This window comes from Sphaerodactylus townsendi, linkage group LG04 (assembly GCF_021028975.2).
Source record: "Sphaerodactylus townsendi isolate TG3544 linkage group LG04, MPM_Stown_v2.3, whole genome shotgun sequence".
In the NCBI taxonomy this organism is placed as follows: Eukaryota; Metazoa; Chordata; class Lepidosauria; order Squamata; family Sphaerodactylidae; genus Sphaerodactylus; species Sphaerodactylus townsendi.
This window is the reverse complement of record NC_059428.1, coordinates 155,000,711-155,025,242: the sequence shown is the minus strand read 5'-3', so window position 1 is coordinate 155,025,242 and position 24,532 is coordinate 155,000,711. Positions and strand designations below refer to the sequence as shown.

General features: G+C 45.9%; 2 protein-coding genes and 1 long non-coding RNA gene across 4 annotated transcripts in view; 1 reads left to right on the top strand and 2 right to left on the bottom strand.

Moving 5' to 3' along the window:
• The window catches only part of SNX29 (sorting nexin 29), a 127,634-nt gene extending 111,082 nt beyond the window's left edge, over positions 1-16,552 (bottom strand). The window contains 7 exon segments of the mRNA XM_048494183.1: positions 2-151; positions 334-404; positions 2,572-2,767; positions 4,542-4,666; positions 8,477-8,529; positions 10,008-10,072; positions 16,461-16,552. Of these exon segments, the coding sequence (XP_048350140.1) occupies positions 2-151; positions 334-404; positions 2,572-2,767; positions 4,542-4,666; positions 8,477-8,529; positions 10,008-10,072; positions 16,461-16,467 (667 nt within the window). The 5' untranslated portion in view covers positions 16,468-16,552.
• Positions 16,553-16,604: 52 nt separating this feature from the next.
• Positions 16,605-18,435, top strand: LOC125430726. Its single transcript, XR_007244213.1, has 2 exons — positions 16,605-16,831; positions 18,221-18,435. It is a non-coding gene; the product is annotated as an uncharacterized LOC125430726 (long non-coding RNA).
• On the bottom strand, positions 16,925-23,247 carry NTAN1 (N-terminal asparagine amidase). Of its 2 annotated transcripts, none has more exons than XM_048492891.1 (10): positions 23,089-23,247; positions 21,926-22,028; positions 21,775-21,840; positions 20,892-21,000; positions 20,491-20,564; positions 20,248-20,301; positions 19,864-19,917; positions 19,549-19,646; positions 18,839-18,952; positions 16,925-18,401 (listed from the first exon to the last, which is right to left on the bottom strand). In XM_048492891.1, exons 1-10 carry the CDS (start codon positions 23,167-23,169, stop codon positions 18,222-18,224), a joined length of 933 nt encoding a protein of 310 aa, XP_048348848.1. In that variant the 5' UTR covers positions 23,170-23,247; the 3' UTR covers positions 16,925-18,221. The 2 variants fall into 2 exon arrangements, with proteins under 2 accessions (XP_048348848.1, XP_048348849.1); XM_048492892.1 differs by having other exon boundaries at positions 21,775-21,822.
• Positions 23,248-24,532: the final 1,285 nt, after the last annotated feature.

Here is a 24,532-nt window from a genome sequence, read left to right as displayed (position 1 = left end):
AGGCTGCTCACCCCCTGGGTGGATCCCTTCAACAACGAGGTCACGTTCTGGGTGGATTCCTTCAAAAGGTGGGAGACGGCGGAAGGGCCTTTGCTTTGCCCGTTTAAATCCGCATTATCGATGTTGATGGCAAAAAGAATCGGGTTCAGACCTTCAGAGAGAGCAAGGGAGATCCCTGATGCAGCACAGCTCTGAACCCAAAACACCCCAGTATGTCATTCCTGGCCCGATAAAGATCCCAACACCGCCCCCCCATGCGTCACCCGAGGAGGGGCCAGAAAGCAAAACAGTCTTCCAAGCGGACCGTTACGCGGCCGAGCTTGAATTCTTTACCGGCTGCCATGGTGGGGATCATACTGGACCGTTCTTCATCCATCATGAAAGACCAGTCTTCATAGAAGACACTGCGGGCAAAAGAAGAAGTCAAACATTAAAGAAAGCTGTGTAACCTGGAAATCTCTTTTCGATATCCCGCTCCTCCACATGAAGCCTGCTGGGGTGACCAGTCACAGTTCTCTCAGAACTCCCTCAGCCCCACCTACCTCACAAGGTGCCTGTTGTGGTGAGTGGGGGGGGGGGCTGTAAGTGACTTTGAGACTCCTTAAGGTAGAGAAAAGCAGTGTATAAAAACCAACCAACCATCCTCCTCCTCCTTCTGGGTGGTCTTTGCAGGTCACAGTTCTCTCAGAACTCCCTCAGCCCACGCAGAGGCGGGAATAGCAAACCACCTCCGAACATCTCTGGCCTTATAAACTCTACAGGGTCTCTATAAGTCAGTTGTGCACACATATCCACCAGTTTGTATCCAGCAATCTGTCACCAGAAGGGGCTGTAGATGTTCTAGGCCACAGGTGTCAAACTCACGCCCCTCCAGATGTTATGGACTACAGTTCCCATCATCCCCTGCCAGCATCATGCTGGCAGGGGATGATGGAACATGTAGTCCACATAGCACATCTGGAGGGGCGCTTGAGTTTGGCACACCTGTGAACAGAGGCTTTCTCTCCCCCCACGCCAGCATTTTTCCCCACAACCCTGGAAATTATACCCAGATTCACAAGACTCACATGGAGGGGCAGCCATGAAGGCTGAGAAGCCCTGGGGACGAAATTGCTCTTTCCGCCTTGTCTGCCAGCAAAGCCAACGGACGCTTGACCAAGTGCATCCACTTGCCAAATTTTGTAAAAACTGACAACAGACCTTCCCCTCAAAATAAGTGCCCACCAATAACGGGCCTCACAGACGTAGGCCTGGATCCAGACTAAATAATTTCCGCTAAAGGAAAACGTCCTGCTTCCCCTCATCTCCGACAGCCCAGTGATCTCTCTGAAACATGATCTGTGGGGAACAGAAAACCTTAAGGAACGGCATGGGGGCAAATCATGGGAGATGCAGGGAGCGGGAAATGGCAGGAATTCCACCTCCCCTTCTGTTAGCGAAAGGTTTAGTCCACATCCATCCCGTTGGTTCTGCCTTGCACTTAGCTATACTGGGTCTCTGGCACTTTTTTTGCAGTCAAGTCACAGTGGACTTAGAAGAAGAAGAAGAGTTTGGATTTATATCCCCACTTTCTCTCCTGAAGGAGACTCAAAGGGGCTTACAATCTCCTTGCCCTTCCCCCCTCACAACAAACACCCTGTGGTGGGTGGGGCTGAGAGAGCTCAGAAGCTGGCGGTAACCTTACAGGTCACCCAGCTGGCGTGTGTGGGAGTGTACAGGCTAATCTGAATTCCCCAGATAAGCCTCCACAGCTCAGGCGGCAGAGCGGGGAATCAAACCCAGTTCCTCCAGATTAGGTACACGAGCTCTTAACCTCCTACGCCACTGCTGCAATGGCCCCTGCTACGGTGACCCCGTAGAATTTATAAGGCAAGAAATGTTCAAGGTGGCTTGCCGTTGACTGACTCCACATCATGACCCTGGACTTCCTTGGTGGTCTCTTGTTCAAATATTAAGAAGAGTTTGGATTTATACCCCTCCTTTCTCTCCAGAAAGGAGACCCAAGGTGGCTTACAAGGTGGCTTTCCCTTCCTCTCCCCACAACAAACACCTTAAAGTGAGGCAAGTGGGGCGGAGAGAGTTCCGAAGAACTGCGACTAGCCCAAAGTCACCCAGTAGGAATGCGGGAGTGCGGAAACACATCTGGTTCACCAGATAAGCCTCTGCCACTCAGGTGGAGAAGTGGGGAATCAAACCCGGTTCTCCAGATTAGAATCCACCTGCTCTTAGCCACTACGCCTTGCTGGCCCTCTTAAGCAGGGCCTTCCCAGCTGTAGTCCAATGACGAAACCCAAGGACTCCAAAGCACTGTATATCAAGGAGCTGAACAGTCATAGGGCCTAGCTGCAGAACTTGGCTCTGCCAACCACAAGGAATGGCTATCATTCAAGGTGCTTTCAAAACAACGAAGATCTTTACTACACACCAAATTCCTCAGCCCCACTTGGACTGCAAATGTTCGTTAACTGAAATTGGTCATTTCGGTCTGCTGCTGCTACGTCTGCTGCTTCTCTAGGCTCCTTCCTGCAAAGACTGATCTACCCGTCAGGACAGGTACAACGTAGACGTTACCTGAGCCGGTCCTTGTCTGCCAGCAGCATGTGGAAGTATCTTTCCAAAGAATGCTCGTTCAGGGCAAGCATAGCGCGAAGCCAATTGACCCGGCCCACATCCACGTCACCGTAATGTGTCCTGGCTTCCAGAGAACAGAAGCGCTGGAGTTCGTGCCTGTTAAGGACTTCTTTCACGTAATACCAGAATACAGGATCTGGGAGAGGAGGGGAGGAGGAAAGCGTGTATACCTCTGCAACTGAAATTATCTAGCTTATTTTTAAAGGAAATTTCAACGTCAACATCTTCATCAACTCCCTCTTCAAGCTATTTCTGCTATATAGGGGTCCTTAACATCACCAGGACCCACTGTGTCCCCCCCCACTTTTCTCTGGGAGGGTTTAGGTTTTAAGTAAGGGTTTCGTGGGATGCCTGTACTAAGAAATAACTGCTGTTGTTTTAAATGGGGATTTTTTATAGTGATGATGGAGCATAGATGTTAATTATAATTTTGGTTCGCTCCTCTAGCTAATATATTATGATGTTTTATGTATGATGTTTTATGTTGTACACCGCCCAGAGCCCCTTCAGGATGGGGCGGTATATTAAGTTAAATAAATAAATAAATAAAAATAAAGCTCTCAGGTGATACGACTGGGTGCTCCACCCCCCACCCCTGATTCCTTCAAAGTGGGCATTCAAGCAGCTATCCACATGATGGTTTCAATTCAGAAAACGGTGTTACTGGCTGAATCCTTTTAAAACAGAAGTACGTTACAGCTGGCTGAGCCGCTAACCTGCCCCTGGATCCTCTTGCGCAGAATGGCTTTGAAACTATTCGCCGCAGCCCTAGAGAATCCATCTTTTATGACTACGGCTAATGTCCTGCGTCTAAAGGTCATTGAGCTCCACGTTGAATTGTTGGAGAGTAGCCAGAGTGAAGGGCATAATGTTCCAGCCTGCTGCTTAGGTGATTTTCTTTTAATTAACAAAGAGGCTTTAGGGCAGGGGTAGGGAACCTGCGGCTCTCCAGATGTTCAGGAACTACAATTCCCATCAGCCCCTACCAGCATGGCCAATTGGCCATGCCACGGCAGAAACTGATAAGTGCTGGATGGTATCTGAGCACCATGATTCTACTTAAGAAAGAAACTGCTTATTTAACCGGGTATTTAGTAAAACAGGCGCTTAAAAACACCTTTCGCGAAGTCTCAGAAGGGGTTAAGAGATTATAGAAGCTCTTCATGTTCCAAGTCGGGCACCCAGCAAACCCCGGAACATACAGCTCTGCTCCTGACAATAATAACCAAACGTTCTCAAGCAGGAGCGCCCCCCCCCCCCCGACTTTTTGGCGTCTTCAGGCACGTTCGGAATTCTGACACGGCGCAGCAACAAAATGGCGTCCACACGAGGTGGAGCCAGCTGCAACACGATCACCACAGCTGTACAATAATACAGGGTAGATCCTTGCTTTGGGCTACGGTGGCAGCTGCTGCCAAAGCCATATTTTTAATAATCTGCACAGTCAACAGTCAATCAGAAGATTTGCTGGGGGAAAAGCCCTACCTGGCCCCGCCCACTTCCTGAAAACACCTGGCAGCTGCCAGAAAAGAGGCGGGCCTGGCAGGTCTTTGCCACCTGCTTTTGGCCTCCAAACTCCCGCTGCTTGCAAGGTGGAAGTCAGATCCTATGAGACTCAGGGCACCTGACATGACAAAGCTAATTACCTGATCCCCCCCCCCCCAACTTATTTTCCTGGTAGGAAAAAGAAATCATCAGATTAATTTCTTCGTGTCAAGCTGCTGTTAGGGACATAAAAATAGGACCATGCTTACAGGGCAGGAAAGTTACAAAACAGGGCGGTAGAAAGACAAGCTATAATAGAAGTCATCTGCATGGGTGAAATTAGATCTATTACCAGCTCCTCATGCACAAGTGAAAAACCCAAAGCATTTTAAAAACAAGCGCAGCCTTTTGGAAGCCCAAATTACCCATTTCCGTTTTACTGGAGAAGCCCGCTGCCTGTTTAATTGCCGCCGCTGTTAAGGCTAGCCCCCGGGTCCTCTTCAGACCATGTTGGAGCACAGATTCGAACTTAGCGCACAGGCACGTGACTCTGCAAAAGAAGAAGGAGCTTAATGAGAAATGCTGTGTGTTACGGAAGCGAGATTAGGAACTAGGAGGAGGTGCTGAATTCTCCGTGTATCTGGGGAATCGTTCACACTGAACGCTGCAATCAAACCACAAACAGCAGTCGCTGCTGCCCAGGAGTGTTTTCAGTCGAGACTGGGCCAGCGCCAGGCCATGACTCTGCCAGAGGAAGCGAACGGGACTGCAGAGAGCTCCTCATTTTTACTCTCTTCCGGAAGAACCAGGAAGGGATGAGGTTCTTTCTATTATTTCGTCTACTTATACCCAGATGCAGGACCCAAAGCAATTTACATTAGTTGATCAAGAGTATCAATTTCTCCTGAGCAAAGCGCAAAGCTCTTGTTCTCCAATATTCTTTGGGATTATCCCTCAGAAATCTAGCCCTGCTATATACCTGGAACAACTTGTTAATTACAACTGCAGATGGGTCATGACTAGAGCAAGGTGTAACTCTTTTCCGTCAGTACATCTTCAAGGTCGCTTCTCTAATATTCCACAAAATGAGCGTTGCTGTTGATTTTGTCCTGATACAACTGATACACTTTCTCATATTCTGCTTCACTGTCCAAAATACAACAACATCAGAACTGATTTGAGAACTGTATTACCAACAGGATTTATGCTCCTTTCTGATAAGATAAAAATGGCTAAGCTTCTAAATAACTCTAACGTTGAAATCTCTGAAGCGGTTGCTAAATTTTTACTCTATGTACTGCAAGATGTGCAATAATGATCTTCTCATCATATTTGGAATTCTTGACACACTCCGGTTTTATGCCTAATAAAGATTTTGGATTTGGAACTTACATTAGACCCCCTCTTCTCCATTTTATCTTCCCAAAAACCCTACAAGGTAGGTTAAGCTGAGTGTGTGCAACTGGTCTGAGGTCACCCAGTGAGTGAACATGGCAGAGCAGGGGTTCAAATGTGTGTCTTCTAGATCCTAGCCCAATACACTCCCCGCCACAACCCACTGACTTCTGCTGACAGGCAATAAGCCAGCAAGGTACAGTGGTTAAGAGCAGTGGCCTCTAATCTAGAGAAACGGGTTCGATTCCCCACTCCTCCACATGAGTGGTGTACTCTAATCTGGCGAGCCAGGTTTGTTTCCCCACTCCTGCACATGAAGCCTGCTGGATGACTTGGGCCAGTCACAGTTCTCTCTGAACTCTCTTAGCCCCATCTACCTTACAAGGTGCCTGTTGTGGTAGTGGGGAGGAGGCAATCATAAACCACTTTGAAACTTTTTGGTAGTGAAAAGCAGGGAATAAAACCCAACTCTTCTTCATTTATCTAAAGTACGTTTTGGATGGTGTGAATCTGTTCCACTTCTGATGACTGATAGAAAAAGGCTCTGCGGCCAAAAAAGATCCTTGTACTGGAGAAAAGTGCCATTGCACTTTTGGAATGGATCCAGCCTTTGCCTCTTTTAAGTTACGTTTTGTAAGCTGTTTCACCACCAACTCCCCTGATGTTACCGAAATGCAAGATCGTTACATTAACCAATCTGATGCCCACACTGGTTTTAGAGACATTGTCCCAGAATACCTCTATCAAAGGCAGCAAATCTACAAACACTGTATACAGACCAACCTTCTTTGCAATGCACACTTGGATCATTAAGGGAGGACAAGAAAGGACCGGCCTGCTGTAAACCTTGCTAGTTCTTCAGGAAACACCTTTTTTGGCTCAGAAACATTAAGTATAAAGTTGAGCCAAAGTATCTACTAGAATGATTAATCTACAACAAGATGACTGCTTTGTTATGGATTAACATAAATTACAATTTTCTGATTCCAGACCTGAAGAACAAAGCAAGTGATATTTTTTTTAACCTAGAGGAGCTTGGCTATTACCAGTACCTACCAGACCAGTTTGTGTATAAAAAAATTCTCCAGGAACATTTGAAACTCGTTAAGACTAGAAGTCATAGACAGCAGTCACAAATTCAAAAACCCTTCCTTATAAATAGTTGAAATAATGAGTGCAATAAACAGTCAAAGTGAAAAAGAAGAGAAACCACAAATGTAGAAGTTATGCAGCTGCTTCTAACCAAAAATAAGCTTCAACCTCAGAACACATTGTAAGAAAACAACCATAAACATCTTCTTGAAAAGTAATTGCACCTCTACCCACAGTTATCCTAGAAATACCCAGCTTACGCATACTGTATCCTTTCCTATATCCTACAACACCACATCCAATTATGATTTCACTTAAGTCACCAGGATTTAAGCATCAGCAAAGACAACAGCATAAACTGGCAAGTATCCAGAGCTAAAGTTGACCGACTGGGTCACCTGATCTAATAAATGGCCTGGATAAAAACTGTCACCAGATCATGAGATTCAGTGTCAGCCAATCAGCTGGGGAAGATGTATTGTTGAAGGCTTTTATGGCCGGATTCAACTGGTTGTGGTGAGTTTTCCGGGCTGTGGTCGGGTGGATCTTGTTCTTAACGTTTCGCCTGCATCTATGGCTGGCATCTTCAGAGGTGTATCACAGAGAGAAGTCTGTTGCACACTGTTCACATCAGAAACACACTGACACATTGTGTAACAGACTTCCCTCTGTGATACACCTCTGAAGATGCCAGCCACAGATGCAGGTGAAATGTTAAGAACAAGATCCACCAGACCATGGCCACACAGCCTGGAAAACCCGCCACAACCAGCTGGGGAAGACATTCCAAAGTAGGCGGTGCCACCACGGAAAAGGCTCTTCTAATCTACCTGGCACCCAATGCTATGAAAAATAAAGCAGGGCCTGTAAAGCAGACCTTAACCTGGGAAGAAATATATGGGAGTAGGTGGTCCTTCACATATTCTGGTTTCCGGCTGTGTAATTTATGTTTATGCCAACAGAAGACTGAGGGGGAGGGGAATCACACTGAAGTCTGACATCCAATATTTGCTGCCCGTATTTAAGGGTTCCGGGACACCAGCCTTGGGGTTTCTCTGATTTCCACTTCGGAGCACATCGAAGGACACAGAGTCAGATGGGTCCTCTGAATCATCGGCCTGCATTTGTAGAAGCTCCCCAAATGCTGTGTCCATCTTGGATCAGGATTATAACCCCTCAGTTTTGGCCTCAAAAGCCAGTGTGTACACACTTTACGGACTTACATTTAAATCTTAACAACATAAGAACTAGCCTGCTGGATCAGACCAGAGTCCATCTAGTCCAGAACTCTGCTACTCGCAGTGGCCCACCAGGTGCCTTTGGGAGCTCACAGGCAGGAGGTGAAAGCAATGGCCTTAAGAACATAAGAAAGAGCCTGCTGGATCAGACCAGAGTCCATCTAGTCCAGCACTCTGCTACTCGCAGTGGCCCACCAGGTGCCTTTGGGACCTCACAGGCTGGAGGTGAAAGCAATGGCCTTAAGAACATAAGAAAGAGCCTGCTGGATCAGACCAGAGTCCATCTAGTCCAGAACTCTGCTACTCGCAGTGGCCCACCAGGTGCCTTTGAGAGCTCACATGCAGGAGGTGAAAGCAATGGCCTTAAGAACATAAGGAAGAGCCTGCTGGATCAGACCAGTGTCCATCTAGTCCAGCACTCTGCTGCTCTCAGTGGTCCACCAGATGCCTTTGGGAGCTCATAGGCAGGAGGTGAAAGCAATGGCCTTCTGCTGCTGCTGCTCCTGAGCACCTGGTCAGCTAAGGCATTTGCAGTCTGAGATCCTATCTTTCTGCCCAGTCAGGGCCCCCAAGGCAGCTAACAATTAAAACGGCATAATTCAAAATGCATGCATCATAAAACCAAAGCTACTTACCTGCTATCTGAATCAGAAGCGATCTCTTTCCGTCCCCCAAATCTGATCTGGCACTGTAACAAGCACAACCCCCTCCATTAAGTAAAACTGGAAGAATCTTAAATACCTTCATTTTTAACAGGAAACATTATTAAAACCTGTAAAGCGGCACAGAGATGCTGAGCGTTTCATTCCCAAACCAAAACCGCCTGCATAAGTCACAAGAATCCATACATTTTAGCTTGGCTTACTGGCAAACCATGACTTGGTAATGTCATGGATTCCCCGCCCCCCTTCTATTTGTGGGACGTGATTAAGAAGACAGAAGCAGGAGAAATTCATGTAACTTCATGTAACAGAGTCAGTGTGGTGTAGTGGTGGTGTAGTGGTAAGAGGAGATGGGTTCTAATCTGGAGAACCGGGTTTGATTCCCCACTCCTCCACCTGAGTGGCACAGGCTTATCTGGTGAACCAGATGTGTTTCCACACTCCTGCATTCCTGCTGGGTGACCTTGGGCCAGTCACAGTTCTCTCTGCTCTCTCTCAGCTCTGGCTATATATACCCAAAGGTCTCCAAGATGCTACTGGTGTTCTTTGGTCGTCTCCTATCCAAGTGCTAACTAGGGCGGACCTGGCCATGCTTTACTTGGCATGAAGTCATTTGCAGAAACCACAACATCAGCCACTTGATGATGATGATTATGGAGAAGAAGAAAAAGAGGAGGAAGAGGATGATTTTTGATTTCTATCTCCCTTTTCTCTCCTGCAGGAGACTCAAAAGGGCTTACAATCTCCTCCTCCCCCACCCACCCACCCCGCCGCTGCCAAACAAACACCCTGTGAAGTGGGTGAGGCTGAGAACGCTCTGTAGAGCTGTGACTAGCCCAAGGTCACCCAGCTGGCATGTGTTGGAGTGCACAGGCTAATCCAGTTTTCCAGATAAGCCTCCACAGTTCAAGTGGCAGAGCGGGGAATCAAACCCGGTTCTCCAGATTAGGGTGCATTTGCTCTTCGCCACTACGCTACTGCTGCTCCCTACTACTTCAGCCTTTGGGGAAAGCCAACACATTTTCTTCTGTGCCGTTCCTGCCTGCGGTATTTGGAAAGGTCTCAGAACTTCTAGGGGGGTACAATGTGTTGGCTTTCCCCAAACTTGTGGAAAAGACGACAAATGTGGAAAAGACGACTAACAACTAGAGTCAGAGACAGCTTTTATCCTAGAGCTGTGGCTATGATTAACGCTGTGGCGATGTGTTGATGTGGTGGTTGGCTGCGTAGAGATGGTTGTGCAGGGATGGCTGTAAGTTGGGGGTGTGCGGATTGCAGCCCCCCAATGCCTAGTGCAGATAGCAGAGATGTTCATCGGGGATGTTTTGTATTTTCGCTGTTTTGTATTTTCGTTGTGTGGACACAAGGCACAATGTGTGTGCACAATGACATTAAATTTATTCTATTCTATTCAAATAAACCATCCTATTTACTTGACAAGACAACAACGGATGGGAACATGCACAAAAATCAACAAATAACAATTGATCATGATTGTTCTGACCTGTTTCACCGCATCCAATAACCTCTCCAGCAGAAACTGTCTTCTGTCAACATTGTTCTGCGGCCCTAGGATTCAAGAAAGCACAAAAGATTTTCTCAGGAGACAAGCAGGAGGCTCTCAAGAAATCACAGGAAGGGAAATAAACTGTTATAAAATCTCTGTCCCACCCGCCTAGTATCCCCAAACCCTTAAGAGCACATGGCTAACAAGCATGCTCAGTTCTCAGAGGGCTAGCAAGCACGCTCGCCCCTCTCTCCCACACAGCTTAAAGCATCCTGTCATGTGCATTGTTTTGATATCACGTCACAACTGACTTATGACAACCAGGTTGCATTTTCAAGGCCTTTTCAAAAAGGATATTGAAGAGATAGAAAAAGTGCCGAGAAGGGCAACGATGATTGAGGGACTGGAGCACCTTCCTTATGAGGAGAGGCTGCAGCGTTTAGGACTCTTTAATTTGGAGAGGAGACGTCTGAGGGGGGATATGATTGAAATCTATAAAATTATGCACGGGGTAGAAAATGCCGACAGAGAGGAATTTTTCTCTCTTACTCACAATATTAGAACCAGGGGGCATTTATTGAAAACGCTGGGGAGGGGGAGAATTAGGACTAATAAAAGGAAACATTTCTTCATGCAACATATGATCAGTGTTTGGAATAAGCTGCCACAGGAGGTGGTGATGGCCACTCACCTGGATAGCTTTAAAGGGGGCTTGAACAGATTTATGGAGGAGAAGTCCATCTATGGCTACCAATCTCGATCCTCCTTGATCTGAGATTGCAAATGCCTTAGCAGACCAGGTGCTCGGGGGGGGGGGGGGGAGGAGGAGGAGGAGGAGGAGGAGGAGGAGGAGGAGGAGGAGGAGCAGCAGCAGCAGCAGGTCATTGCTTTCACCTCCTGCCTGTGAGCTCCCAAAGGCATCTGGTGGGCCACTGTGAGTAGCAGAGTGCTGGACTAGATGGACTCTGGTCTGATCCAGCAGGCTCTTCCTTATGTTCTTAAGGCCATTGCTTTCACCTCCTGCCTGTGAGGTCCCAAAGGCACCTGGTGGGCCACTGAGAGTAGCAGAGTGCTGGACTAGATGGACTCTGGTCTGATCCAGCAGGCTCTTTCTCATGTTCTTAAGGCCATTGCTTTCACCTCCTGCCTGTGAGCTCCCAAAGGCACCTGGTGGGCCACTGTTGAGTAGCAGAGTGCTGGACTAGATGGACTCTGGTCTGATCCAGCAGGCTCATTCTTATGTTCTTAAGGCCATTGCTTTCACCTCCAGCCTGTGAGCTCCCAAAGGCATCTGGTGGGCCACTGCAAGTAGCAGAGTGCTGGACTAGATGGACTCTCGTCTGATCCAGCAGGCTCTTCCTTATGTTCTTAAGGCCATTGCTTTCACCTCCAGCCTGTGAGCTCCCCAAGGCACCTGGTGGGCCACTGCGAGTAGCAGAGTGCTGGACTAGATGGACTCTCGTCTGATCCAGCAGGCTCTTCCTTATGTTCTTAAGGCCATTGATTTCACCTCCTGCCTGTGAGCTCCCAAAGGCACCTGGTGGGCCACTGTTGAGTAGCAGAGTGCTGGACTAGATGGACTCTGGTCTGATCCATCAGGCTCTTTCTTATGTTCTTAAGGCAAGAAATGTTGTGGTGTGGGTGTGGGAGGGTTTACCATTGCCTGCTTGTGCAGAATGACCCTGGTTATTACCCACACACAACCATGGTATTCACTGAAGGTGAAATACCATCAAAATACTAGCCAGGGCTAACCCTGCCTAACTTCTGAGATCTGACAAGATAAATCCGCCCTGGTCTATCTGGTCAGGGCACGTGTCTGCACATGACTAATTAAGATCAAAACCGACATGTTTCCTCCAGTTCTTAGCAACATCACCAGCCTTCTAGCTTCAACGTGGTACAGATAGCATTTGGACTAGTGGGGGAAATGCATCTGGCAACCTTAATCTCTCACTATAGAACTGTTTATCTGTTAGAGATTATGATTCCGCCCATTGTGCCAGAAGGGCAATAAAACATTGTCAGTGTTCATTAGGCAACCGGGGGGGGGGGGGGGGGGGGGGGGGGGCACCTTTATCAGTTACTGACTGCGAGCACACCCACTATGAAACTGGAAGTAGAATACACAGGGGATTCCCATAAAAGCTCCCAGCCAAGAACTAACCAGGGACAGGCAAGATAAGCTTCAGCAAGACTGGTGTACTAGACACCCTTCCAACTACATCTTAGGTAAGTTTTTCAGACTCACCACAAATATCCTTTGGCATACCAGAAGATACACCCCATGCAGAAATTCTTCTGTGGGTCTGAGCTGAGTTCCTCTTTTTGCTGTTCTCGAGAGTTATGGCTGTAGGCCCCCAGTCATAGAATCACAGAGTTGGAAGAGGCCCCAAAGCCATCAAGTCCAACCCCCCTGCCATGCAGGAACACACCATCAAAGCACTCCTGTCAGATGGCCATCCAGCCTCTGTTAAAAAAAAAACCTCCAAAGAAGGAGACTCCACCACACTCCGAGGTAGTGCATTCTACTGTCGAACAGCCCTTACTGTCAGGAGGTTTTTCCTGGTGTTTAGGCAGAATCACTTTTCCTTCACCTTGAACCCATGACTCCTGGTCCTAGTCTCTGGAGCAGCAGAAAAACAAGCTTGCTCCCTCACCCACATGACATCCCTTCAAATATCTAAACATGGCTATCATGTCACCTCTTCACCTTCTCTTCACCAAACTAAACATACACAGCTCCACAAGCTTCTCCTCGTAGGGCATGGACTCCAGACCTTTGACCATTTTGGTTGCCCTCCTCTGGACCCATCGGCCAAACTATTGACAAATTTGTGTGGGGTTGTGGAGGAAAGCAGTCAACGGGCACATTTTCAATCCAATAGACGGCATGCAGGGCAAACCCAGATAACTGAGCACGTCTATTCCTGAGATGACATGTTCACTGCCATGGAAGAAACAGGATGTGCTCATTGCAAATACAAAAACACCGCATTGTTTGTTAATACAGCCCCTGCTTGTGAAAGACTAGGACAATGACTCCCTTTGCCACATTAAGAATTGGGACTGTTCTATCTGAATGCAAACACAAAAACAAATTCCTCTGCTGTGGTCATTCACTGCAGGCAGATATAACTTAACGCTTTCAGCTATATCTTAAAACCTTAGGACACAACCTAGAGAAGATTAACTGCAGCTGAATTCTCCAGGGAATAGACATTCTAGCTCTTGCAGAGAAATTCCTACCTGGGAATCAATTTCACTGAAATCGACAGGACTTTTTTTCTTCCCAAGCAAATACAGGCGTTAAAAGTGTCCAGTGTTATTTAAAACTAGTAAATGCTCCTTGTTTTATCCCTTCTGGAATACATCGCTTTGACTGATTTAGAGAAGAGCTGAAAGCGGGTGGGGGGAGGTTATTAGGTTGATGCTATGCAATAAGTGGGAAAAAAACATGCACCCATCTGTCTACTAAAACAAAGTTCAAAGTTACATGCAATTACTGCTATATACTTCCTGGCAGGTTGTAGTAAATAGTATTATCAACTGACAGGGGTCAGATATATTAAACAGAATAGCAAATATATACAGTCAAACCAATACTGAAAGATATAAGGCCAGCCAAGCCTAAAAAACAAGGACTGTATATATAGGGATACAAGGCAATGTGGTATAAGCAGTTAGTTTGAGTGTAATTTCAACAGATACTTCATAAACCGTTCATAAAGATTATTCATACAGATATATTGTGGTTATTTAACTGGATAGAAAGGTAATAAACACACATATAATGAGAGCATGTCATAAACATTGTCCATGAGGCACGAAACCTGCAATAGTCATATTGCGTTCCAGTCAGTAGAAAGAGTCAGTATCTCCCAAATTCAATGAATCAAAAATATTTAGATGAGTTGTGGTAGTTGGCAGCAACAGCTCCAGCAAGTGATGAAGAAACTACGGCGACAGCAGCCACATTCGCAGAACGCGTTGCGCGCTAGTCCACGTTTTCAATAGAAATTTCTTCAGTGCGTTCAGGTAATTCTATTAGAAATAGCTGCATAAATATAAACTGTCATTTTAGATGTTATTTTAAATTGTGTTGGACATTATATATGTTACATCTCTGTAGCAATATGGTAACAGTTGCTTTCATAAAAGCAGCGAAATCAAACCGTTGGAAGTCTGCTGAGGCAGTTATACATTACTTTGTAACTAGATGATTCACTGAAGGTAGAAGCTGTATGCTGCTTTACTTAGCTAAACACATAAATAAGAGAATTCAATCTGTAAGTAACGGTATCATTTACTGTAACTGATCATCAGCATGTTTAAGTTGAACAAAATTATATCTGTTAAAATGTTAACTTATTGATGACGTTAAATTGTTTGATTTCGCTGCTTTTATGAAAGCAACTGTTACCATATTGCTACAGAGATGTAACATATATAATGTCCAACACAATTTAAAATAACATCTAAAATGACAGTTTATATTTATGCAGCTATTTCTAATAGAATTACCTGAACGCACTGAAGAAATTTCTATTGAAAATGTGGACTAGCGCTAACGCCAGTTTCTATGAATGTGGCTGCTGTCGCCGTAGTTTCTTCATCACTTGCTGGAGCTGTTGCTGCCAACTACCACAACTCATCTAAATATTTTTGATTCATTGAATTTGGGAGATACTGACTCTTTCTACTGACTGGAACGCAATATGACTATTGCAGGTTTCGTGCCTCATGGACAATGTTTATGACATGCTCTCATTATATGTGTGTTTATTACCTTTCTATCCAGTTAAATAACCACAATATATCTGTATGAATAATCTTTATGAACGGTTTATGAAGTATCTGTTGAAATTACACTCAAACTAACTGCTTATACCACATTGCCTTGTATCCCTATATATACAGTCCTTGTTTTTTAGGCTTGGCTGGCCTTATATCTTTCAGTAGGGGTCAGATATAGCCAGAAAGCACCCGATAGTACCCATCCATTCAACTTATGTTATATTTAGAACTTAACAGTGAAACAGCACAGGCTGTTACAAAACCCGTGAGAAAAGGTCCCATACAACCAGCTACTCAAGGTCCAGAAACACAATAGGAATACAAATTGTGAATCCGGACATCACAACATACAATGATCACCACAAAACATATTTACAAAGTCCAGTTGGTTGTCTTGGACATAGTAACAAACCACAGTTCACTGTGACACATACAAATGCCGCCTCCAGCCACAATTCTTATGAAGTTGACGGCTACCAAAGCTCAATATCCTAGCAAATCAAATACGTATTATTAAAGTCATGCTGCGTAGTTGTCAAAGACATACAAGTCACTAACCGTCAAGTCAAAAGTTCATGTTTCCAACACATTCAGCCTGCAATGTTTCAAAGCAAAGTGCAAATATACAAACACCAAAAACCACAAACACACAGTGCCAACTTCCAACAACAAAAACCACAAACACGCAGTGTTAACTTCCAACAACCATAGCGGCAGTAAACAACACCTATTATTTATTAAATTTAACAGGCCACCCTTCCCCTTTTGAGCCTGGGGCAGCTCACATCATCCCTCAAACATACTCATAAAACAACAATAATGCATATCTAATAACAGCATGAACACAATGGCGTTCGTGTCCCAAGTCTTTCAGCGAAGAACCCACCACAACCAAGGGGATCTTAATGGATGCCAACAGAGGTGACGGTGTTTAGCCGCACCTGCCTCAACCATATGTCTGGGGGAACAGCTCGGTGTTACTGCCCTGTCCTGCAGGGCCCAGGTCTCTTCAGACAGAGCGCTTCACCAAGATGGATGAGGCACACAGGGTTTTCTTGGGGCCGGGGATCACCAGAAAACCACTTGAACGGGGAGAGAAATCCCTAGACTCCACACCAGCCACTGGGTCATTCCTTTCATGCACCTCATCATAAGAGTCTCCAACCTCCTCCTATAGTGGTGGCGAACCTACGGCACGCCAGATGTTCACGGACTACAATTCCCATCAGCCCCGGCCAGCATGGCCAATAGGTTCGCCACCGATATCAAAGCACCACATAGCCTGTGAGCCATGAGAGTCTAGGGCGCAGGGACCTCAGTGGGGCACAATGCCGCAGAGCCCACCCTCCAAAGCACCCATATTCTCCAGACCCCTGTTGCCTGGAGGGGAGCTGCCATTCCAGAGGATCTCCAGGTCTCCCCTGGAGGCTGGCAACCCGACCCCGCCCACTTTCGGGCACAGCAGGAAAGAGAAGGGCGCCTTCTCACCCCCTGCTCCTAAAGAGCCACAGGCAAGCCGGAGGGACTTCTTCCCTCGGGCGAGGCTGGCACGAGCGACTCTGAGCAAGTGCAGAGTGCCTTCCTCCTCTCCCCCACTCGGCGCAGGGGCAGGGCAGGCAAAGCTGAGGGAGGGACAGAGCATCAGCCCCTTACCGTTCATGGCTCCCTGAAGCCCCCTCAGCGACCGGGCGAAGTCCTCGCGCGCCCCTCACCAGAAACAGCCGCTTCCCAGTCCAGCATCCCGGCCCCCGGAAGTGACCTCCCGCAGCCCGGAAGCAAAACACGCCGAACCCGGAAGTTCTGCTGGAGGTTCCCAGACCACCCGTGTACCTGGCCGTCCCTGGTTGTCACATCTGGCAGCGGTCTTGTCTCGTCCCCTCCTTCGATTTGGCGGGCTGAGGGCGCTGACGGCTCCTGGCTGCCTTTCTCTGCGACCGAGTCCTATGGAAACCAGAGGGGCTTACTACAGAGAAAACAGGCGTGTCTAGGATTGCAAGGAGAGTTTGTTATTATTATTGTTCAAGGTGAAGGAAGAGAGATTCCCAGTTTGTTATTATTATTGATTTGATTTAATAGGCTTACGGCATAACTTGAATCCAATAATAAGCAGACAATAATAAACTTGCTACGGATCTAGAGCTTTTAATGGAGAGGCACTATGGAAATCGGTGGCTAGGCTTGCCAGGAGGACAATCCCTGCTTGTTGCAATTATTATTGATTTAATACCACCCCCCTTTAGGCTCGGAGTGTCTTACAGCATAACTTTAATACAGTAATGAACAGTCAATAATAAGCTTGCTATAGATCTGGAACTTTTAATGGAAAGGCACTATGGAAATCAATGGGTTTATTGCAGAGAAAAGGTGTCTTGCTGTAGAGTTAGAACTTTGAATGAGTCACTGAGTATGCCACTTTACCATCATTGTGCATTCTTCAAGGGTTATCATAAAGATAAAAAGGGAAGGAGAGGTTGTATCATCAACTTCTGGGTGGGGGAGGGGGAGACAGGTTGGCTAGCAGCCACTCACAGGGCTTCTTAGCTGAAGTGAGAATTTGAACTGCCCTTATCCAGTCATGACGCCACACTGGTATTTCCCTTCATACCCAAAGTTCTGCTGTCTTGCATTGTGTCTGCAAAGCTGCTTCTCACTAACCCTCCAGGTTACTTGTGCTAGTGAGATGCAGCAGACCCCTTTTTAAAGAAATAAACAGCTAAGTGTTGCCTGGTGCAGCCTTGGAAGGCTGTATAACCCTGAGCAGAAATCGTGGAAACAAACTATCCTCCGCCCCCTTCAAAACTTTTATTTTACTTCTCTAAACATGTGTCTGGCCTCCAATACCACAGCACCATGGCTTGATCGCTTCTACAAACTGGTTGGTAACGTCGCTGGGGTTGTTTCAATGATTTCCACAATTTTATTATTTTGTCATTTGCGTTTAGTTTCATCGCACCTGTGGTTAGGTTCAAAGGCTTTGGTGATGCATGAAATGCAGTCAGCATGGAATGCAATATAACAATCTCACACACAGATGTAATGCTCTTATAGGATGATGCCAGGAATATTTCCTTATACATCCCAATAAGATGGCTGTCATATTCACATTACAAGATAAGCTGGTGACTGAACCTAGCCAGTATAATGTCACTGCAATAACATCTTTGTTGGATTCGCCTCCATAATATGAGGTTGTGTTGCCTCTGAATGTACTTAGACAGCCTGCTGTGCAAACAAGTGTTAAAACACTTATGTTGTGGTCTACTTGTACAGTAGAAGATTAGGCATAATACATTATTTTCTGTATCCTGCCTATTACACATATGTATATTATAATGCATTCTGTAGTCCAACTCAGTCTCTGACTGAGAGCTCTTTGTTTGGTAATCCGTCTTTTCTCGATTTCTCCTCTGTAGGTTAGATTGGCTCGGAGGAAACCCTCTCCCAGAGGCCATCTTCATTCTTGGTATAGATCCAAGGTTTCCTGCCAGGGAACAAGGTCCTATCGGGAAACGGATGTTCTTTCAAACACAACAGAGTAGCTCGGATGTGGGAAATGAAGTGAGGCGGCTCAGCCAGAGGTGATGTCGAAAGATTCTGCAAAAATAAAAATAAAACAGAGAATGCAAAAGGCCTTTTCTTGAGTCAGATTATGTGTCTGCATAGCTTAGGCCCCTTCCACACATGCAGAATAATGCACTTTCAATCCACTTTCAATGCACTTTGAGGCTGGATTTTCCTGTGCAGAATACCAAAATCCACTGGCAAACAATTGTGAAAGTGGATTGAAAGTGCATTATTCTGCATGTGCGGAAAGGGCCTTAGTGTTACTGTCTCTGGCAGATAGCTGCTCTCCCGGAAGCCAGTCCAGGCTGCCCTGAGCCCTGTTTGCAAAGAAAGGATGGGGCATAAATCTTACAAATAAATAAATATTAAAAGGCATCTGTTGAAGGGAAGGTTGGTAGGTCATGAGAATTCTAAGAGTACCACTGGAAGAACAGTTCCGCTTTTTCTATGGCTGTCTCATCCATTACCTGCAATATGTATTGATCATCTTGTTGCAGCCAGAAATCAGCATGGTGGAAAGGCATCCAATAGTAAGGCCCGATACAGAGTTGCTCCTTTCTGGAGTCATAAATGTTAACCATCTACAACACAGAGAAAAAGCACTCACTTTCAGAGGGTGGTGTAAAAGGAAGAGATGGATTCATCACAAGAAAAGCCAGAATCCTTCATCTCTGCCCAGGTAGAAAACTGAATGCACTGCTTTTTACTGTAAGTTACTGTACTTCTGAAAGCCAGGATGGCGTAGCGTTTAGAGCGTTGGACTAGGTCAGGGATAGGGAACCTGCGGCTCTCCAGATGTTCAGGAACTACAATTCCCATCAGCCCCTACCAGCATGGCCAATTGGCCATGCTGACAGAGGCTGATGGGAATTGTAGTTCCTGAACATCTGGAGAGCCGCAGGTTCCCTACCCCTGGACTAGGTAGATCTGGAAGACGCAGGTTCAAATCCCGATAAAAGATTGCTGGGTGACTTTGGGCCAGCCACACACTCTCAGCCTAACCTACAGGGTTGTTGTGAGAATAAAGTGTTGAAAGGTTCCTTGCCAAAGGACCCCACTAAGGGGACACAGTCTGAAAACCAGACATCCAGACTGTATCAGTACCCCCAAGTTCTTTCTCTTCACTACAAAGTTAGTTATTAGAGGCACCAATAGCTATCCCCTGATCTGATCTTACCTGGGCTCCTGTTAAGGTACTGGCAGACCGCAAATCCTCCTCTGGTCCTTTGTCTGGAAAAGTGGCATGGAAAATTTCTCCAGTCTTAACATTGGCTGCTGGAAAAGAAGGTTAGAACACAAATCAATAAAACCCAGAACTAAAACGGCCCATTGCCCCCTGGATCCACTTTGAGAATCAGAATTTGATGAGGGGGCCAGATATAAGTACATCCTGAACAGATTTTTTAAAAAAATACAAACTAGCTCACACATTTTCCGCCGTTGTCTGATCACCCACTAAGGTGAATGGTTGCCAGATTCAAATTTTACTCACCAATTCCATAAACGTGTGGATAATGGTTGCCCTTTTCTTGCCGGTCATTCAACTCTGTTGTTAAGAAAAGGAGAAATATCCCATAAGTTCTATGCTGACTCAAACACAGGTGTAGACAAAGTATGGTGCAAGCATAGCTTTTCCTCTTTGTAGTTAAACTTTATTGTAAACAGTTGGGTCAAAACAATGCTTAGCAGTATTGTCACTTAGATCCACCTGTTTACTGCATGTACACGTTGCGTTGCTAGAAGTTAAAATAACCCACGATTAATTTTTCAAAATAAAAGTTTAAAGAAGACAGGAAGCGGGGAGGGAGGCAGAGACAGCAAAGACAACAGAGCCGGGAAAACTGAAGGGGATAGAGTATGGCTCTGAAATAATTACCTGTTACACAGAATGTCACTAAATGGACACTGTCCTGCAAGTGGTCAAATGCCCCTAGAAATAAGAGCAGGAAGAAACGTGAGTTACACATGATTGACACAAAATTCCTTTTTTCTTGGTGCGGAATTTTGGCATCTTATTTATAGTTTTCACAGTTGCCAAATCTCACAAGTTCTATAGTCAGACCCCACACAAAAGCCCTAAAACTTAACAGAAGAAACAGGAATAAATTAACAGACTTACGAAGAAGTTGATTGGTGAGTTGTTGGGATAAGTGTCGGTCATCCCTGAAGCCGCCAACTAGATGCAATTCCAGCCTAACCAGCCAAAGGAAGAAATTATGAATATTTCGGGCCTCTGGCTAACAGCTCGGTGGCAGAACCCATGATTTACTTCCATCAACCCATAGCGCTAAATATTAACCCTGTAGGCGCATTCGATTTCTTGCTTGAGGCCAATTCGATTTTGATGTTTCCAATAATATACTACCGTTTACTAAACTGCAAGACCGCTGCAGCTTAACATTCCGGGAACGCACAAATTATTTCACTTCACTGCTGAAAAGAATGAACCAATTAGCCTCTTTTTTTTATCACCACTTGATAGCTCTGAATAAAAACACATTTAAGACTTTAAAAACTGACCTTCCATACTCTGTGTTAGAAGAGAGCACTCGGACGGCATTAGTAATCAACAAGACTTCATTGTCTGTATCTGACCCATCGCAGTGCGTCAGACAGGTGGCCCCGCTACCTGAAGAAACGGGAACAAAAAATGTTTCGCGACTTCAACATCTTTGCTAACGTTCACATGACCACATTTTTGGACTCTGGTTAAGCTCTTGTGAATGCCTTCTGGGCAAGTCATGGCCAAAACAGATCAAAATCATGGCACTTATTAAGAAGGGCAGTGACAATAAAGTTCTGTCTCTATTTGTATCTGGGCCTGACTGGAGTTTAGAATTGTATTTACTGTGTTTACAAAACTCTTATCTTATTGTATTTACCTACAACGTTTTCAAATTGCTCTTATTGTATTCATCGCAATTAACTGAAAACTGAAAGCTATGTTATAAATTGTTATTAGCTCCTTGGACCCCCGATTTGCAAAGGGAAAGTGTGTTACAAACTGAAATAAATTAAATAAAGGGTCTCCATTGTCTCCTACCCTCATGCAGCTTATCAAGCATGAAGAATCACATGTCCAGTGGTGGGATTCAAATAATTTAACACCGGTTCCAAAAGGACTCAGTGGTGGGATTACAACCAGGTCTTTGAACTAGATAAAAAATTAGCTACCGGTCCTACCAAACTGGTGCGAATGGGCTGAATCCCACAACTGCATGTGACTCCCCCCACCCCCCCCCAAGTCCGAACCTGATTCATCCTAAGATTGCTTTAAGTCGCGTGATGGCCACAGTTAGTACTCAAGGGTCTCTTATGTATTTTATTGATTGGATTTTCTTTTGCTGCCGTTCTCTAGAATATTCTTCTTCCCCATTCCACCACATCCCTCCAGCTGCCATACCTGTGTGTCTGAGCACTACCAAGTGGCAGGTAGTTGCGTCGTCCGATCCTAGAATCGAAACAGACCCTATCAGAAAGCAAATAAGCCATGTTAGGATTTTGGTTGTCCATTCTGGACGTCCATTCCGGACCCCTTCTGGACACACACATACCGTCTTTGGGAGTAGTCGCTGCGAACTCTCTTTGCTGGACATACAAAAGGCCTCGGGGTCCCACAGTTTGAGCAGGCTGGCTCCTTAGCAGTTTAGCTCTCTCCTGTTTAAAAAAACGGGATAGAATCCACTTCTTCGGAAGTAATGGGCTCTGGGAGTACCTTACAAATTAACCCTCCCCACAAGAAAACAAGGTTACATTGGCACCTTGAAGACTAACACCATATTTCAGTATACAGTTTTTTATAGGAGGAGGGGACTCTGGTGGCACCAATAAGGATTAACTGTTCCCTCACAAAACAAGAGACATAGGGAGCTGGGGATGTTTAGTTTGGGAAAGAGAAGGTGAAGAGGTGACATGATAGCCCTGTTTAGATATTGGAAGGGATGGCATGTTGATGAGGGAGCAAGCTTGTTTTCTGCTGCTCCAGAGACTTGGACCAGGAGTCATTGGTTCAAGGTAAAGGAAAACAGATTCCACCTAAACATCAGGAAAAACTTCCTGACAGTCAGGGCTGTTTGACAGTGGAATGCACGGCCTTGGAGTGTGGTGGAGTCTGCTTCTTGGGAGGTTTTTGAAGAGAGGTTGGATGGCCATCTGTCAGGAGTGCTTTGATGGTGTGTTCCTGCATGGCAGGGGGTTGGACTTGATGGCCCTTGGGGTCTCTTCCAACTCTATGATTCTAAGGATCTAGAGGCACCTTTAAGACTAACACTACAATTCAATATACATATTTTTAATGAGGGAGGGCGGGAGAGAGGAGGCTCTGGTGGCACCTAAGGACTGTCCCCCCCACAAAACAAAGATCCAGTGGCACCTTGAAGACTAACACTTTATTTCAGTGTACGGGTTTGTTTGTTTGTTTTTTAATTAGGAAGGAAGGGAGGAAGAGGAAGAGGAAGAGTGGACTCTGGCGGGCACCTTGAGGGCTATCTGCCCCCCCCTGCAGAGGCACCTTGCAGACGGACACTATATCTTAGCATACAACTTTTGAAGAAGGAAGGCACCTTGAAGACTTAATGCTATATTTCAATATACATTTTTTCCCCCTAATAAGACGGGAAGGAAGATCCAACGCGCCAGCCACTGCTTTGCTTTGCTTTGGAATACGCTGCCTGCATGCAAAAGGCTGCCCGCCGCCCGCCCGGCCATGCCGGCTCACCTCCAGCTCCGGGTAGGCATAAAGCCGCTGTCTGGCCAATTGAGCCACATCGACCCGCTGGCCGCTGACCATCAAAGGCATCTCGGGGAAGTCACGCCGGAGGCTGCAAGGAACGCCCGGCTTCCTCCCACGAGCTCCCCGGGGAGCGGAGCCACCCACGTGAGCCCCGCCGCAAGGAACCCTGGGAAATGTAGTCCCGACGGGCACGGGTCAGCCCGGCTGTGGCAAAACAGCGGCCAACTCGGACTCCGAAGGGGCGAGCCCCTCCAGTTCATCCCAAACACAAGTAAAGTGTGAGTAAAACACAAGCGTGAGTAAAACACAAAAAAGTGTTAAAATGAAATAAGATCAATGGTTTTAAATTGTACATGGCTGGCACCGATCAAGACGTGCTTTGGATTTATACCCAGCTTCTCTGTCCTGCAAGGCAGCTTGCAAACTAATTTGCCCTTCCTCCTCCCACAACAGACACTTTGTGGGGCTGAGAGAATCCTGAGAGAACTGGGACTAGCCCCAGGTCGCCCCAGCAGGCTCCATGTGCAGGAGCGAGGAAACAGACCCCATCCCCCAGATAAGTCTGCTGTTCATGTGGAGGAGTCGGGACTCGAACCCAGTTCCCCAGATCAGAGTCTGCCGCTCTCAAGCACGACACCACTGCATAATTACTATATTTTCCATTTCTGCAGTCCTGCGTCATGCTTGGCCTTGGAGGATACCACTGAAGCCCAGCCCAGCCATTTTTCCGTTCAAGTCTATGCACTAGGATTGCCAACTTTGGGTAGGAAAATACCTGGGGATTTTTGGGCTAAGCTGGGAGGTGTTTTGTGTTTTTTTAATATGACTATTAAATGGTTAGTATTTGAATGTGTGGAGATGGGCCAGAATGTGTATAAAAATTGTGTTTAATCAAGGAAGATTAATCCAAATGAACCAAAGATTACAAAGAATCAAAATGGTTTCTGTGTAAAGAGACAGCAGGTTTGCTTGTCTCCAACAGGTCAGAAGCCTGCATTTTGCAGTAGGTCAAAGGAATGTTACCACTATGCAGGCAAGCAAGATAACATCTTTGAGATCTTGTAACTACAGGCTACTACGTGACATCAGACATATGCATTTTGAAACTTTGGTTTTTGGGTTAGAAATGAATGTGATTAATTAAATTACAAAGTGTTTTTCTATATAGTTAAATGAACATAGAAATGATAATGAGAAATTCACATGTACTAGTATTTCACTATAATTCTATTGTCTTAGAATCATTGTATAGTTGTTAGAATCATGCTTTAACATTTCATGCTGGGGAAGGAAGTTTTATGATCCAAAGGAATCCTGCATTGCCTAAGGATATCTCTCTCTGGGAGCCAAACTTAGCAAAACGGGTTTTTCTTGAAGACAGAGGCTAATTTTATGGCTGTCCTTTGTATATGCATAGAGGCCATGAGCT